At 51.1% G+C, this 16,654-nt stretch overlaps 1 protein-coding gene across 2 annotated transcripts; it reads left to right on the forward strand.

The window, feature by feature from the left end:
- Positions 1 to 283: 283 nt before the first annotated feature.
- COG7 (component of oligomeric golgi complex 7) lies at positions 284 to 15,383 on the forward strand. Of its 2 annotated transcripts, XM_058815975.1 has the most exons (17): positions 284 to 530; positions 1,141 to 1,289; positions 1,775 to 1,891; positions 2,041 to 2,209; positions 3,192 to 3,274; positions 4,022 to 4,144; positions 5,462 to 5,660; positions 7,644 to 7,771; positions 8,124 to 8,278; positions 9,452 to 9,568; positions 10,078 to 10,143; positions 10,821 to 11,007; positions 11,974 to 12,114; positions 13,146 to 13,229; positions 13,549 to 13,663; positions 14,671 to 14,814; positions 14,980 to 15,383. In XM_058815975.1, exons 1-17 carry the CDS (start codon positions 365 to 367, stop codon positions 15,144 to 15,146), a joined length of 2,310 nt encoding a protein of 769 aa, XP_058671958.1. In that variant the 5' UTR covers positions 284 to 364; the 3' UTR covers positions 15,147 to 15,383. The 2 variants fall into 2 exon arrangements, with proteins under 2 accessions (XP_058671958.1, XP_058671959.1); XM_058815976.1 differs by lacking the exon at positions 11,974 to 12,114.
- Positions 15,384 to 16,654: the final 1,271 nt, after the last annotated feature.

Raw genomic sequence — 16,654 nt, forward strand, 5'->3', positions numbered from 1 at the left:
CCCGTTCAGGGCCCCGGGACCGCCCCGGCCCGCCCCGTTCCCAGCCCCGGGACCGCCCCGGCCCGCCCCGTTCAGGGCCCCGGGACCGCCCCGGCCCGCCCCGTTCAGGGCCCCGGGACCGCCCCGCTCCCAGCCCCGGGACCGCCCCGGCCCGCCCCGCTCCCAGCCCCGGGACCGCCCCGCTCCCAGCCCCGGCCCGCCCCGGGACCGCCCCGTTCAGGGCCCCGGGACCGCCCCAGCCCGCCCCGTTCCCAGCCCCGGCCCGCCCCGCGTTTCCGGGTGCGCGGCGGGGCCGGGCCGCAGCCGCCGGGGCTGTCCCCCCGCTGTCCCCCCGGCTATCCCCGCTGTGCCCCGGTGCCCCGCCATGGACTTCTCGCGATTCCTGTCGGACGAGTTCGAGGTGAAGGGCTGGGTGAACGCGGCGTTCCGCGCCGTGCAGCAGGAGGCCCCGGGCAAGGTGGACGCGCACGCCGCCACGCTGGTGATGAAGCTGCAGCTCTTCATCCAGGAGGTCAACAACGCCGTGGAAGGTGCGGGCCGGGCTCGGCGGGCCCCGTTCGGCTCCTGCGCGTCCCCACCGCGGCATCCGCCCGGGGCACACGGGCAGAGCTGTGCCGGCCGCCCCAGCCCGCGGGGGCGAGCCCGGCCTGGCCGGACCGGGGATCCAAGCGCCCGTCTCGGCTCTCGCAGCTGCGCTCCAACACATCTGCGTTAAATGCTGGGAAGCGGCAGCTGCTGCCAGCGCTGCGTTAGGTGGGATAACAGATGGGATAACAGCGTAAATGTCTTCTCCAAAAGGGCTGCCCAGGGCAGTGTTGGAGTCCCTGGAAGGTTAAAAAGCCGTGTGCATGTGGCACTTGGGGACATGAGTTAGCGGTGGCCTTGGCAGTGCAAGGAGAACGGGAGTGGACTATGGGGAACAGTCGGACTTGGTGGTCTCAGAGGGCTTTTTTAAACCTAAACGATCCCATGATAAAGTACATATTTAAAGATTCAGCTGAAGAGTTGTTGTTTGGTGCTTTGCTCTGTTTTTTAGCATTGGGTTTTTTCAAGTGCTAAAGATTAGATAAGGTTATTGAAAGCTTACCTGTTCCTGCAAGGGCTGCCACCCTCCTCACTGGCTGCCCTGTGTTCCTGCAGAAACAAGCCACCAGGCTCTCCAGAACATGCCCAGAGTCCTCCGGGAAGTGGAAGTCTTGAAACAGGAGGCAACGTTCCTGAAGGAGCAGATGATCCTCGTTAAAGAGGATATAAAGAAGTTTGAAGAAGACACAGCTCAGTCCATGCAGGTCAGTTCTTAGCGTTTATCTGTAGCTTGTGAAATTCTAAAAGTTACAGAGCTGTTCATGTGAAATAACCTTGTGAACTTAAGATAGGCAAAAGCACTTCTTTTAACATCAGTAGTGGAAAGGTGAGTGTGACACAGCTGTGCAGGCTCCATGTCCTGAGGAACAGCTGCTGAGGTGTTTGTTCAGAGCTGCTGGTTCCTGGCTGGGGGCTCTGGTTTCTGCCTGGGGTGCAGAGCATTTTCAGGCCAAGTGGATACTAAAAGAACAAGACCAGAATTCAAACTAACCTGTTAGTTGACTTTGAAAGATGATTTTACGTCTCTCTAGCTCCTTCAAACCATTTCATCTTCTTGTAGTAATATAATCTTTTCCCACCTTTTTGTTTTTAAAATTTAAGCAGAAGATTACTCCCAAGCACCCGTGAGAGCAATTTTTTGTTTCAGGGTGTAACAAAACAAAATAAAACGGTGTTGTTTTTTCCTCAGGTCCTGGTAGAGATTGACCGGGTGAAGTCCAGGATGCAGCTGGCTGCCGAGTCACTTCAGGAAGCAGACAAATGGAGCACACTAAGTGCAGATATTGAGGAGACTCTCAAAACACAGGTAAACACTGAATTATTTGGTATTTGTGCCTGCAGCTTTTCAGGGAGCTGCGTTTAAAAGCCGGTTTTTGAGGCGGCTCTGAAACACGTCCCTGGTGCTGATGCTGTCTGAGGTTGCCCTGGCTAACGGGCTGCCTTTCCTGCTGGCAGGACGTGTCCCTGATCTCAGCCAAGCTGACGAGCATGCAGAGCAGCCTGGCCATGCTGGTGGACACGCCGGATTACTCAGAGAAGTGCGTGCACCTGGAGGCGCTGAAGAACCGCCTGGAGGCCATGGCCAGCCCCCAGATTGTTGCTGCTTTCAACTCCCAGTCTGTAGGTCGGTAGCTCCTGGTGGCATTTACTGTCAGCGCTGAGTTTATGGTCTTTAAAACCTCTTTAAGACAGTTTGGGTGGAGAGTTGGTGTCCTGAATCCTCCTGGCACTGGCTCCTGAGCTTCTCCTGGTGGAGCAGATGCCCTGGAATGTTTTGGGCTCTGCAGCTGCCTGCAGGCCAGTGTGCTTTGATTTTCCTGTGGTTTGATGTACCAGTGGCCACTGCAGGAAACAAGATGATTTTATGGGCCACGTGGATGTACTGCTCAAATAAGCAGAAGGGCCTTGGCTTTCTGTTAGCATGCTGTTATTCGTGTAATCAGGGAGCAAGTTTGTTCGGAAGTGTTCTGACTTCCTACTACTTTGTAAAAGCAGCTTTGCAAATTGTCCTTAGAAATTTGGTCTTTTTGGGCAGTTCTTTGTGCTGTTCTTTCCCTGTGCTGCTGTCAGTGCTTCTGAACAGTAGTTGTTCTGGTTGTTGACACTCATCTCTGTGCACCTCGAGCTCCTGCAGGGGTCTGGGGCTGTGGGGTACAAACCAGAGTTTTAAGGAACCTGTGTTTCTAAGCTGTGTGCAGGAGCAGCTGTGCCATGAGTCAGTCTGAGGCACAGGTGTCATTTTGAGGACAGGTGAAAGCAAAGATGAGGCCTTTGTCAGGTATGCTTTAGGTTTGTAAGTGCTGGCTTGTTTCTATAAGCTAATTATTTCCTTCTAGGAAATGCTCTGGCTTTAATACTGGATGTGTTAGCACTATGTACTGGTTAGGAAGGTAAATTCATTCATTGTGTCTGCTTTCTGATCTTGTGTGAGGGTGGGTTTCAGGCAGTTCTGCTCCTGTTTGAGAAGATAAGCAAACGAAGATGAAGTTGTCTGTTTCTGTGTAGACCATTGTGCCTGCTCCCTAGAAGAGGAGTTCTTGCTCAGACTGATGTCTCACCTTCAGCTTTGAGGCTGATCCTGATGCCTGTTATTTTGTTTTGTTTAGATCAGGCAAAAATGTTTGTTAAAGTCTTCACTGAAATCGATCGGATGCCCCAGCTCCTGGCTTACTATTACAAGTGTCACAAGGTAAGTGTTTTGGTAACGCTTTAACGAGGAGGAATAGCGGTGAATTCTTGCTGGGCTCTGACTGCAGAGGGAGCTGCTGCCCCACGGATCTCAGCTGTGCTGTGCTGGGGGATGGCACCTGTTCTCTCTCTGTTTCCTTCTGTGCCTTCTCTTGCTGGCTCTGAGCAGCCTTGCTTACTCCCCGTGTTGCAGGGGTAATTCTCCACTCGGGCCCTGTCCCTTCGTGCAGCAGACACAGGCTGTGTGTGTTCTGCTTGATTTCTCTGTGCCTCATGGTTTTACTTAGCTTTGCTCTGGATGTGGCCATGTCAGCAGTAACTTTATTACTGCAACTTGCCAGCTGCTGACTTCTGTAAACTCTTTTCAGGTAAGATTAAAAGTTGGAATTCCAGACAGTTCTGTAGCCATAACCTGAGCTTCAGATTTCTCACATGACTCTGACTTTTGAGGATTAAGTTCAAGACTGGGGCTTGCCAACTATTTCAACTATTATGTGGGAGTATCAGTTGCAATCTCATTTTATGAGTAAAATACCAATGTTAATTAAATCTTTGAATCACTAAGAAGCTGAAAGTCTTTTCCTTCTGTGGTGCTGAATTATATGTTATGCTGAAAAGGGAGAGGGGCGCGAGGGGGAGCCTCATGTTTTGGCAGAAGTGCTATGCATGGGGAGTGCTGGGTTTGGCATGGCAAAAGCAGGACCTGTGGCCTGTCAGTTTTCCTATCAGATGTTCTGTTCCCCATCAGGTGCAGCTGGTGGCCGTGTGGCAGGAGCTTTGCCAGAGTGACCTGAGCTTGGATCGCCAGCTGACCGAGCTGTACGACACCCTGCTGGGCACCTGGCACAGCCAGCTCCAGTGGGCAGCACAGGTGCAGTGCCAGGCTCTGCTGCTGGGAGGGGACAGGGCAGGGCACCCTCTGCATCCTCACGCAGCCTTGGGGAGCTCCTGGCTGCTCACCCTCAGTTACACTCTGGGCACACCTGCTGCGGGCTGGGGTTTGCAGCCCTCTGACTGCTCCTGGTCCAGCCCTTGCAGGCAGGATTGGAGCTCTGCTGTTCCACCAGCAGCAAGGTTGCCGTGTTATTGACATTAAAGCTGCTCTATCACTTTCATCTGTATCTTAAGTTAAAACTAATTTGATGGTGTTGTAAATGTGTTCTGTTGCAAGACATTTGAAATGCCTGAATTGCTTTATCACTTGGCCTGGAGGAAGCCCTCAAGGTCACGCTGGACTGATGCATGTTGCTCTGTGTAAGATATCTGGGGGCTTCTGCTGTCACCCCTTGGAGTCTGTGTGCTTGTTTTCCCTGCCAAGAATAATGTAGGATCAAAAAAAGTTTTTGTCCTTTGGTGAAACCGAGAAGTAAGTTCATATTGATGAAGAGTTTTTCATCCATGAAGGGTAAGAGATTCTTATCTTCGTGTGACAAAGCCAGTGTCAGTGCAAGGCCTGCGCTGCAGAGGAGCTCAGTGTTTCCTTGAAATGTATTTTTTCTGCCTAATGATTCGATGTGACTTACAGGTCAGATGTCAGGTTACATTTTAGCAGATATTCTTTGAACTGGGTATTGTGAGAAATGGCACGTGGGGCATGGCTCCTGTCACTCAATCTCCTGTGTTGCTTCTGCTTTCTGAAAAACTCTGGGACCTTTCTGATGGTAAACCCAGCTTTCAAAGCAAATGAGCAGAATAGCTGATGAAAAAGTCACAGTGGAGGCTGTAAAAAGTTTTATGCTAGTGGAGTGGCTGATTCTCAGCTGATTACAGACTTTCTAGCCTTTCCACTACTGACTTCTGCCTATCTGACCAGTAATTTGGCTGATAGAGTCCTATTTCTTCATATTTTACTGATTCATGTTGTTTCCCAACACACCTGTGTAAACTTGAGCGCTCTGTTTCAAATGCCCTCTTTTGCCAGGTGTTTTTAGAACCACTCTAGTGCCTGTGTTCTGAATTCAGTTTTTGACCTGTGCTTGTTTTCTAGTTTCTTGGTGGCTGTACTCCATGTACTGCCCTGGACTTGCAGTCAGGCTGTCTGTGTGTTGGTCAGCGTGGCTCTTGCAGCCTGAGCTGACACCTCTGGGTTCCTCACCCCTTGTGGGGTGTTCCAGGTGTGGAAGCTGCTCTCTCTGCTGTGTGTCCTCTCAGGTGATGTGCTTTGCCAGTAGCTGTTCTGCTGCCACAGGTTTTCAAGAACCCGCATGAAGTGGTGACGGTGCTGTTGATTCAGACCCTGGGAGCCCTGGTGCCTTCCATCCCCGTGTGTCTCAGCACTGCCATGGAGAGGACGGGCCAGGACACCAAGCTGGCCCAGCTGCTGGAGCTCCACGATGCCACCGTCCACTTTGCCAAGGGGCTGGAGGTCGCCATGCTGCCAAACCTCAGTAAGGCTCTGCCTCTGCGTTCTGCCATTCTGTGCTGTCCCTTTGTGAAGTCCCATTGTGGGATTTTGTTTAGTTTCAGGTGGAGGGGGGGATTATCTCTTCTGAGCGGTGCCCAGTTCCACGGCACTTGCGCCTTTGTGGCTGTGTGTGTGTATCTTACACCTGAGCTGTTGACACAACACTGAGTTTCCTGAAGCTGCCCTGTCCTGAGCTGGCTCTGCAGGGTAAATAGCATTTAGCACTTCTCCTTTTACACGATTTACTGTTCTGTCTCCCAGACAAGGAAATGTCTCCAGGGAGGCAGCGAGACCCATTGTGAGAGATGACAAAGCAGAAAAGTTGAGGAGTTTCCTGGAGTTATCACATCTCACTAAACAAGAGAAAGCCTGCTTGAAGGCTGCATCCATTGGATGCTTGTATTTGTTTTTGTAGTTTTTCTGTTGCTGCTGGCTTAGGGTTTAATCAGGTGACAATGCCCAGTGTTTTTTCCCAGCAGCATCTTCAGTGTGTGTTTCCAAATCTGCCCTGTGGTTTCCCCTCCCTGGGACATTTGTCTTTTTGGTCATGATTGCTGAGTGATGCCTGCAAACCACACTGCAGTGAGGTGCTGTTTGCACAAGCTTACACCTGACTGGAGCTGTTGGCTATTTATAGACCCTTATGAATTTGGTGGGGCTGCTTCAAAGGCTGGCTGTGGGAAAATCCAAAATTAAGGCTAATGGAGCATTTCTGATGCTGTGCTTCCTGTGTTTGGTTCCTCATAACATTGTCTTGAGCTGTTTAAACCCAGATTCTTTCTTGATCCTGTAAATTATGATTGCTGGGCAATGTCAGGGAGTGTGACTGTGTCTGTTGTCAGGCTGGTTGCATACACATCAGTCATTTTCTTATTTAATTTGTGGTTCATTGTAGAAATTAGTAAAAAGGACTTGGAAAAATAATGCCAGATTGTAGAAGATGATGGAATAGGAAGACTACTGTTGAACTGTTGTCTGAGTGTGTTTAAAAAAACACCCAAGGCCTCTATTTCCATCCCTTTTAGTGTGGGGTAAGACATTTGAGAAAATAAATATCTCAAGAATGGAAAGGCCAGGTGACTCAGCTGAGGAGACTCAAACCAGTTCCTGCGTGTGTGTGTGAGGGGAGGGCTCAGCTGTGATTCACAGGATAATTCAGTTTGGAAGGGACCTTGGGAGATGATCTGGTCCAGTCTCCTGCTCCAGGCAGGACCTGCTGTGAGGTCAGGCTGTGCTTGGGGTGCTGTTGAGTCTGGTCTCCAAAGTGTCCCAGCACAGAGGCAGTGCTGGCTTTGGGCAGCCTGCTCCATTGCTTTCCTGTCCTCAGGGTGTGACAGCCTTTTCTGATAGCCAGGATTCAAAGCAAATTAGGTCTGCTGCAGGTTGGAGTTTGGCAGAGCTGTGTGAGAACAGCTGGTGTCCAGTTCTGATTTGGGCAATAATCATTCAGCCCTGCTTTGTGTTTGGGCTGGCAGCTCCCTGCTCAGGCACGGCACTGAGAGGCTGAGTCTGTGCTTCTCGTTCAGCTCTGGGTGATGAACACTGGCACAGTAGTGCTGAATGAATTGAATTAGTGTCAATTATTTCAAGTGTGAACTAGTCTTTCTGATAAATGAGGATTGCCCCTGTTTGACGCCGTGGGAGTAATGTGTTTCACTTCTCAGATGGTTTCAATTCTTCTGCTGTAGGTTGGAATGTTTGATAGATTTTTGTCACCCAGGCTGTTTTGGGTCAGTGAGTGCTAATTTTCTGGAGACACTTGTTGAGGTAGAACATCTTGATTTTAGGAAGCAGGTAGAGATAATAATCTTGTTTCTAAAAAATAAAAAACCCAATCTGTGTAGTTGAGATTGAAGCTGTTGGGCAGCATTCCAAACCTGTGCAGGCAGCATGCTTTAGCAGCTTGAAATGAGGCTTTTAGTAACATATTCATCTCTTTGTAGACTAAACATGTGATTCTTTGTAGAGGAGCAGAACCTGGTGAAAGTGATGGAGCTCGTGGAAGTGGTGTATGCTCCCTACAAGCCTTATCAGCTCGAGTATGGAGACCTGGAAGAAGAGAATCTCCTCATCCAGATCAGTGCAGTGCCCTTGGTAATGTACCAGTCTTTGCTCAGCTGTGCTGGGAGAGGCTGAAGCTTCCCCTAAACACTGGGGTCTTTGTCACAGTGACTGCTCTCTTTGCCCCTCTCCCTTTTGGCTATATTTCCTTTCATGTGCAGAAGATTCTGCTGTTGGCAGAGCTGTTTTTCCCTGGGGCGCTCAGGGTTTGGCAGCCTGGCTGTTGTTGCAGTCCATGGGCAGGAGGGTGGGAGCAGCAGCGTGGCTCTGCCTCTGGAGTTTCACAGGAAGGGAGGGTACCAGAGAGCACTGTGTTACACAAGGTGTGTTTCTCTTGCCTGGAAGGAGAGGCAGGCTCAGCGTTGTTGTTCCTGTTGTTATCTAGGAGCACTGGGAGGTGATTGATTGTGTGCAGGAGCTGAACCACTCGGTCAGCAAGCTGTTCGCGCTGGCGGCCGGGGCCATCGACAGCTGCGTCAAGCTCACGGACGGCCTGGGCGTGTGTGGGCTGCTCAAGGCCCTCAAGGCCCTCTTCTCCAAGTAAGCTGCCTTTAGCTACTGCTCCATTCATCCAAGGCCTTGCTAGTTTATGGAAAATGCCTGAGAGCAGAAAGTGTCTCTGACTGTGCCATGAGTCATCAATATCCCCCTTGCTGCTTCATTCCAGCACGGGCTGTTTTCTAGAGGAAAAATGGAAGATTTTTATGGCTAAATCAAAGGCTTGCCAGCTGTTTCCAATTCTGGTTGGGGAGCGTTTTCATTTTTAATAAATACTTTTGAAGGAGAAAACGTTTCCCAAAACAAAATAAGGCAAATTAGGCTGATGAAAGTAGATCTCAGTGGGGAAATAAGTCTGGAGGTTGAACTTGATCATCTTGGAGGTCTTCTCCTACCCTACTGATTGTGTGAATACACAGTTACTGGGACAAGTGACCTCACATTCAGGATCTGCCTGTATGTCTGAGATACCCCAGAGTGAGATTCACTCTTAGTTCTTGTCTTAAAGTATCACTTTCCTATTCCGATACTGATTTACTCCTTATTCCTTCACGGTGCTGAAAGAGCTGCTCACAACGTATGAATCAGGTATTGCTGCCCTTTGGGAAGGGGAAAGAGGAAAGCACAAGTCTCTGATCTCACCTTCTTTATAGGCAATTAGAGAGCAATGTACCTGCCTCCAGCTTATGGGCATTATTAAAAAGAAAATGGGGGTGGGTGGAAAACAAAATGTTCTTCTCTTTATCCGTGTTCTCATCTGGGGAGTAGCTGAGAAAACAAATTCGTGAGATTGTTGTCACCATGTTCCTGGAGTAAGAGCCAAGTGATGTTGGAATAGCAGGAGCTGTATTAAGTTTTCCTGGTCTTTCCTAGGAGATGGCCAATGTAGTGGTAACTAAAATATCTTAGTCCTTCCTTCTCATGGGCAGGGAGAGCTCCTGGTAATCCACAGGCAGCAGACTGAGGCAGCCACACTGCATCTTTTGTGCTCCTTGTCTTCTGGTCTGGGCTGGAGTGGGCTGTGGCTGATCAGTCCTTCACATCCACCTGTTTGGAGTGGAGCCAGAGTGTCTCTTCTGCAGTCCTTTTAGTGTTTCTGGTTCTTTCTGGGCCTTGCAGAGGACTGACTGGACAGATCACAGGACATGCCTTCGTGCTGCTCTCCAGCCTGTTCTCTTATGCTGGTGCTTCTCTCTGCTCCTTTTCTCTCTGCAGGTACACATCTGACTTCACAAACACACTGCAGTCCATACGAAAGAAATGTAAACTGGATGATGTCCTGGCAGATGCCCCGTTCCAGGAGGACTGGACTGCCTTCCAAAACTCTGTCCGGTACAGGCTTTGGGTTTGTTTGTCTGGCTCTGAGCTGATTTTTGTATCAAAGCTGAAAGGGAACCACTCGGGGTCAGTTTACACAAGTTCTCAGTGCAGAACACGGGGCTGAGCTCGCTGTGCTGCTGCGAGCACCAGTGTCACTCCTGGGTTTCAGGTTGCTCCTGGCACGGGCAGGGCTGTGGGGCTCCCCACCCTGCCTGGAGCAAGGCTGATCTCATGTCACTTGTAATGTTAGCAGCTCTTAGGATTTTTCCCAGTGACACTGAGCTGGCCTTCCCACGATGACAAGAAGTAGCATATGGATGAGGCCATTGGGCAAAAAAAAATCAGTGTTATCAAATGGATGCAGAGTTAGCCACCAATTGACTCTTGACTGATGTGTGGGCTGTGGTTTGGTTATGGCTTTTCATAATTACTTGACATGGGTCTGAGATGGGTTCTCTGAGGGGGGTCTGGCAGATCTGGCCTCAGATCTCACAGTGTGTTTTTGTCTTGTTCTTTCCCAGGATAATTTCCATTTGTGGTGAACTCCTTCATCAGTGTGGAGACTTTGAGCAGCAGCTGGCCAACAGGTGGGCACTGGTGACCTTAATTCAGAGCTGCCAATGTAGAAACCAAGTTGAAAGAAAACAAACTCCAAGGTGTTTTGGTTGCATAGACCATGGAGGGAAAGGCACCACTGATTCCCCTTCCCCATGCTTTGACATGTCAGAGATGGGGCATAGACTGTTGTGCCCAGCCGTGCTCCTGAGGCAGTCCCAAGAATCCATTTCCAGTGGGCTGCCAGATGGGGTCAGGGAGGAATTTTCCACCAGATCAAATTGGCAGGATCCTTGTGACATGGGGCGTGAATCACGTGCTGAGATGTGTGGGTGTGCCTTACCCGCTGGGTTCCCTGTAACCCGAGCAGGGTAGGCACAGGCAGCACGTGGATCCTGCTACTCCCTGTTGTAAGCAGTGCAGTGCCCTGGCTGTGGTTCCTTCAAGTGCTCGGTGTGACTGGAGAAGAGCCCAGCCTGCAGTGCTCAGTGGGGCCCGTCTGCCCTCCCAGAGCACAAACCCCCCTGTTCTCCCAGCACTTCTCAGCTGGTGAGCTGCACAGAGGATGAGAGGGCTGGCTGCAGGGCTCTGTCAGTGAATGCTCTCCCTTGAGGTCACTCGAGGGTGGTGCTGGTCCCTGGGCCAGCATGAGGACGGGACTGCTGAGTCCAGAGGATTCTGCTGGTGACTTTTGTGTACTTGTTTTCAGGATTTTGTCAACTGCTGGGAAGTATCTCTCAGACTCCTACAGCCCTTGCAGTTTCTCTGGCTTGCAGGACACCAGTTCTGCAGAAAGGAAGAGCTCCATAAAAAATCCCTGGCAGGAATACAATTATCTCTCGAAGGATAATCCATCTGAGTATGCCAGCCTTCTGGAAACACTTTACACTCTGAAGGTAGCCCTGGTGCCTGGAGATTGCCTCTATTACAGTGTGCTCTTGGGCCCATAGTGGGTAGATGACACCTGGATTCCCCCTCCATTCTAGTGACTTTTCATGCTGGGCTGCAGCCTTTCCTTGGGCTGTGTTCTGCAGAGACACTGATACACAGAGAGATGAAATGTCCAAACCCAGGGAGTCTGGACTCATTCCATCTCCCCAGATCCTGGCTCTGTTTTGTGAACAAGCCCTTATCAGCTCAGGTGAGGGAGATTTTGTCACACTGAGCATTGGGAAGGTTGTGTTGGAGCCATCTCAAATTCTGGAGCCCACACACCACATTCTGAGGCTTTCTCTGCCACTTAGGCTCTGCTGCCCTGTCCAGTCTGAAACAGAATTCTGCAGTATCATTCATGCATGGATCTGTGAGCAGGGTAGAATGGCTTTAGTTATCTTCTCATGGATCTAAGTTATGTTTGCCACCATTGGTCACATGCAGTAGTGAATTCAAGGTTATGAGTTTTATTTCCTCAAAATGTTTTGATTTCTTCTGCACTTGGTTTCCCTGCAATTTTTGTGGTTCCACCTTCAGTGTCATGTGTCTGACTTCAAAGCTTGACTGAACTGTCCAGTTCTACGGGTCCTCTTCAGGTAGAACTTAATTCCATGCAGGGTATCAGTTGTGTCCTTTGAGTAAAAGGCAGTTTTGCCACCTTCTCTGCAAGTTTCTCAGTGTCCAGCATGTGCCAGAGCCTGGGGAGGCTGGAATGTGGTGCTGATTGCTTGTCCTGCAGTTCAGGGAGCAGTGGCAGTTTCCGTCCTGAATAACTGCTTGGAATAGGGTCATTCCAAAAGAAAGGGGCTGTGCCATCACAGAGAAAGCTCTGCTGCGCAGGCATGGCCTGCTAAAAGCCCTGTGTGTCAGCACAGGCCCTGTGTGGCACGGCAGGCTGCTGTGTGTGACAGTTTCTCTGTGTGTGGCAGGAGAAGGGCACCAGTAACCTGGCGCTGCTGTCGCCGTCGCGGGCGGCGCTGGCGCGCCTGAACCAGCTGTCGCACCAGCTGGCCTTCGACTCGGTGTTCCTGCGCATCAAACAGCAGCTGCTGCTGCTGCCCAGCATGGAGGTGGGCACGGGCTGGGCCAGCAGGGGGGATTGCATGGGGGTCCCTTGGGTCAGTGGGGCTGGGGGGGATCCCTTGGGTCAGGGATCCCTTGGGTCAGTGTTTGTGGGGATCCCTTGGGTCAGTGTTTGCGGGGATCCCTTGGGTCAGTGTTTGTGGGGATCCCTTGGGTCAGTGTTTGTGGGGATCCCTTGGGTCAGTGTTTGTGGGGATCCCTTGGGTCAGTGTTTGTGGGGATCCCTTGGGTCAGTGTTTGCGGGGATCCCTTGGGTCAGTGTTTGTGGGGATCCCTTGGGTCAGTGTTTGTGGGGATCCCTTGGGTCAGTGTTTGTGGGGATCCCTTGGGTCAGTGTTTGTGGGGATCCCTTGGGTCAGTGTTTGCGGGGATCCCTTGGGTCAGCATTGGCGGGGATCCCTTGGGTCAGTGTTTGCGGGGATCCCTTGGGTCAGTGTTTGTGGGGATCCCTTGGGTCAGTGTTTGTGGGGATCCCTTGGGTCAGTGTTTGCGGGGATCCCTTGGGTCAGTGTTTGTGGGGATCCCTTGGGTCAGTGTTTGTGGGGATCCCTTGGGTCAGTGTTTGTGGGGATCCCTTGGGTCAGTGTTTGTGGGGATCCCTTGGGTCAGTGTTTGCGGGGATCCCTTGGGTCAGCATTGGTGGGGATCCCTTGGGTCAGTGTTGCTTGGCTGTCTCCTGCTCAGAACGGTTCTCCCCAGTGCTGCAGGCAGTGGAACATTTTTCCTTCCCTCACCCACAGCCTTTGCAGCACAGGTGTTTGAAGGCTCCGCTGTTTGTTTGAGGTGTTGCTTTTCTGACCCATGTGAGCATGTTTCCCACAGGGAGCTGGGCAGAAAAAGAGTGGGTGTTTTGGGCCTGAGGGATAATGTGGTGAAGTTTTTCCCACCACCTGTGTTCTGCTCCCTAGAATGCCTTGGGTAGTCACAGTTCATGTTGTTGGGTCACCCCTTTCTAAAATGCTGACAGGCTTCGTGCTCTGGGAGGTCATTGATTCATCCTGCCCTTTCTGCCTTACAGGGCTGGAGTTCTGGTGGCCTTGGTGAGACCCTGACAGATGACCTGCCAAACTTCAGCCTGACCCCTCTGGAATACATCAGCAATGTAAGAGAACTCAGCTGTCTTTCTGCTCTAGAAAACAAATGGCTGGGAACACTCCAGAGAGCAAAGATTTGCTTGGAGTAGCAGTTCTCTGTACAGGTCTTTCTTACCATGAGTGTTTCAGTGGCTGCTTCTCTGACCTTGTGAAAAACTGTTTCTTGTACCAAGTGTAATGATGCACGAGAGCCAATTTGTAGGTGAGTGAGTGGCTGTCAGGCTCAGCTCTCTGCTTTCAGGTGTATTTACTGCAGCTGACCTTTTCTGTGTAAAGGACTTGCCTTGCATTTGTTCAGTGACTCAGCTTTTGGTGTTTTTATTCTAGATTGGGCAATACATTATGTCTCTTCCTCTGCACCTTGAGCCATTTGTCACTCAAGAGGATTCTGCTTTGGAACTGGCATTGCATGCTGGAAAGCTGCCATATCCCCCAGAGCAAGGTATGGTGAGACCAAAGGCTTGGGTGTCTGGGGAAAGCTTTCCCATCCTGGCATCAGGCGGGTGGGATGTGATACAGTGACAAAACCATTGGACACCCTTTCACACTGTTTCTTCCAAGAGTCCTTTGGTAAAACCCAGGAAGAGCCTCTAAATCATGAGTAAAACTTGTTTTTGTTTCATTCAAACTGGAAGCTTTGGCTTGGTCTGTGTGAGTTTGTTCATTAAAATGGAGGTTTGGGGTCTGAAGAGTTCTGTTGGGTTTTGGCTCCTGTTCCTGCTCCAGGGGACTGGCCCTGCCTGCTGTGTCACTAATCCTGCTGCAGGTAACAGCAGTGGCCACCTAATGCCTTTCCCTGCAGGTTGGCAGTGTACCTGGTGTGCTGGATTTAGTCTCTTTATGGTGTTATTATTTCCACAGACAGTAAAGAAGGCATAGAGCTTGGTATTTACAGTCTTCTTGGAACCTTCCGCAAATACACTCTTTAGTTCAGGCTTTTGCATTACTATTATGTCACCTTGAAGCATTTCCATGTTGTAATGCCTCGATAATTTTCAAAACGCTAATGGAACACAGACTGCCTTCAGGGCTGGAAAAAACCTCTTGAGAATCCTTGTCACTGCCATGTTTGCAAACTGCTCCTGGAAGAGGATCCTGTAGGAGTGCCAGGCAGTGCCCTGTCCCAGCTGGTCACCCATCAGCCCTTTGGAAGTGCCTTACCTGGAGGGTAACCCAGGGAGTGTTTTGGGTCTGGAGCTCATGCCAGTGGTGTACAGCACAGGGGGAGTACATGACTGCTTAGATTAGTTCAGAACCAGCTGATAAACTGACTACCTGGATGTCCTGTGGAAGGAGCAGTTCCGATGTTATGAACAGTTATTAATTAGCTGTTCAGATGTTATTAACCAGTCGTTAATTAGCTGTTGAGATGTTATTAACCAGCCAGGATAACATGCTGTAGCAGCCCAGGGCGGCTCAGCAGTGCTGGTAACAGGACTGTGTGTGCAGGGGAGGAGCTGCCCGAGCTGGACAACGTGGCTGACTACTGGCTGGGCTCCATCGCCAGGGCCACCATGCAGACCTACTGCGAGGCCATCCTGCAGATCCCACAGCTCACACCTCACTCCACCAAGCAGCTGGCCACGGACATTGGTGAGCTCCTGGGCACAGCTCTCGTCACCATGCAGGGCTCCTGCCTGGGTGGTGCTTGAGGGTGGGAGCTCTCCGTGACAGGATTCCCTCTGTCACCAACAAGGATAGCTTTCATTTCACAGCATCTGTTGCAGGTTTAATACTAATTTTTCCTTAATTTTGCAGATTATCTCATAAACGTGATGGATGCCCTGGGCCTGCAGCCCTCACGGGCGCTGCAGAACATTGTGACCCTGCTGAAGGCCAAGCCAGAGGAGTTTCGCCAGGCTGCCAAGAGCCTGCCCCGCCGGATGGCCGCTGGCATCGCAGCCATGAGGGGCCTGGAGGCTTAGCTGTGCCCTCCCTGTGCTGGCATTGCAGCCATGAGGGGCCTGGAGTGCCACCTGTGCCCTCCCTGCCTCTGGCATCACTGCCAGGAGGGGCCTGGAGGCTTAGCTGTGCCCTCGCTGCCTCTGGCCCCTGCTCAAGGACTCATCTCCTCACATTGGTTTTCATTTCTGCAAGGACAGTGAAGAGATCTGTGGGGACTAGGGGAATTTATTTCAGACTAACTTTTAATAAATGTCTTTGTCTAGGAAAAGCTTGTTCCATTCTTCCATCTTTAGAAATAAGGAAAGATGTCCTGCGGCCACATTTCCCAAAACCTCTGGATGACCCTGGGTAGGTTGAGGAGTGCTGGAAATGTTCTGCCAGGTGCTGTAGAGTTCGTGCTTTGTGGCAGCTTTTTCAGAGAATTTAATCTACTGTATCTGAGGTGATGGGGTAGATGCAGCACAGAGGGAACTGCCTCTAGGCAGCGGCCACTGCTCACGGCTGTCATAAATACAGGGTCAGGAAGGGTCTCTTCATATGACAGTTGAGGCTTGATAAAACTCTGCCCTGAGAAGAAAACCAGCTTTGTAGGTTGTTCCTGGTGCAATTTTACTATTCATCTGAAAGCCATGAAGTTTATAAGGAATTCAAGGGAAGTGGTGCTTCCTTGTAGAATTTATTACCATTTGTTTTACAGATTTTTGTGAAGCAGCTGGTCTAGCCTTGGTGTGCTTTCCTGGGAGACACGGGGCAGAGTACAGGGCCTGGGCTGGCAGCTGAGTCTCGAGCACCTGCACTGCTGCTGCAGCTGCAATCCCCTTTGCTCAGCTGGGCTCGGGCTGCTCTGGGTCCAGCTGGGGAGAGCCGGGCTGGGACGGAGCTGGAGCCAGGCACTGGGGACACTGCCCACTTTTATGAGATGTCAGACACCTCCAGGAGCCAGCTGTGACTGGAACGGTGAGCTGTCCCTGTCCTGCAGAGAACGCTCTGTTCCCTTCACCTTGCTGTAGGGAGGGTGAAGCTCACCGGCCATGCCTCTCCCAGCCTTCCCCAGCCCCAGTGCTGCTGGGGAGGGTTTTGGGCTGTTCCTTTGCTGCTGTTGGCCCGGGCTGGCAGCCAGCTGGGGCTGAAGTCATGAGCAGCCTGGCACCTGCTGCCCAGGCCAGGGACCTGGTGGTGACAGTGTGAGAGGTGATGCCCAGGTTCTTGCTCTCAGCATTCCACATGTTCTAGGAAATGTGCTCTGGTTTTTCACTGTTTTATCCTTTGGAGGCCTTTGCCAAGGATGGCACTGCACACAGTGAGCACTGATTCAGGAGGAGAGGGTGTCAGGGCCTTGTTTCCCACTCAGCTGTGGTATGGGATCAAGTGCCATCACTCTACAAGGCTCTCCTGTGGGAAAGGAGGCTGTGCTTGTGTGTTTGTGGTGCCCAGAGATGGAAATGGTCCTTTCAGGAGACAGGAGAAGTCTAGGACAGCTTGTAAGGGCTGCATTCCTCTGCCTTTACAGATGTTTTTGCTGTCATGT

Source organism: Ammospiza caudacuta, chromosome 17 (genome assembly GCF_027887145.1).
Source record: "Ammospiza caudacuta isolate bAmmCau1 chromosome 17, bAmmCau1.pri, whole genome shotgun sequence".
NCBI lineage: Eukaryota > Metazoa > Chordata > Aves > Passeriformes > Passerellidae > Ammospiza > Ammospiza caudacuta.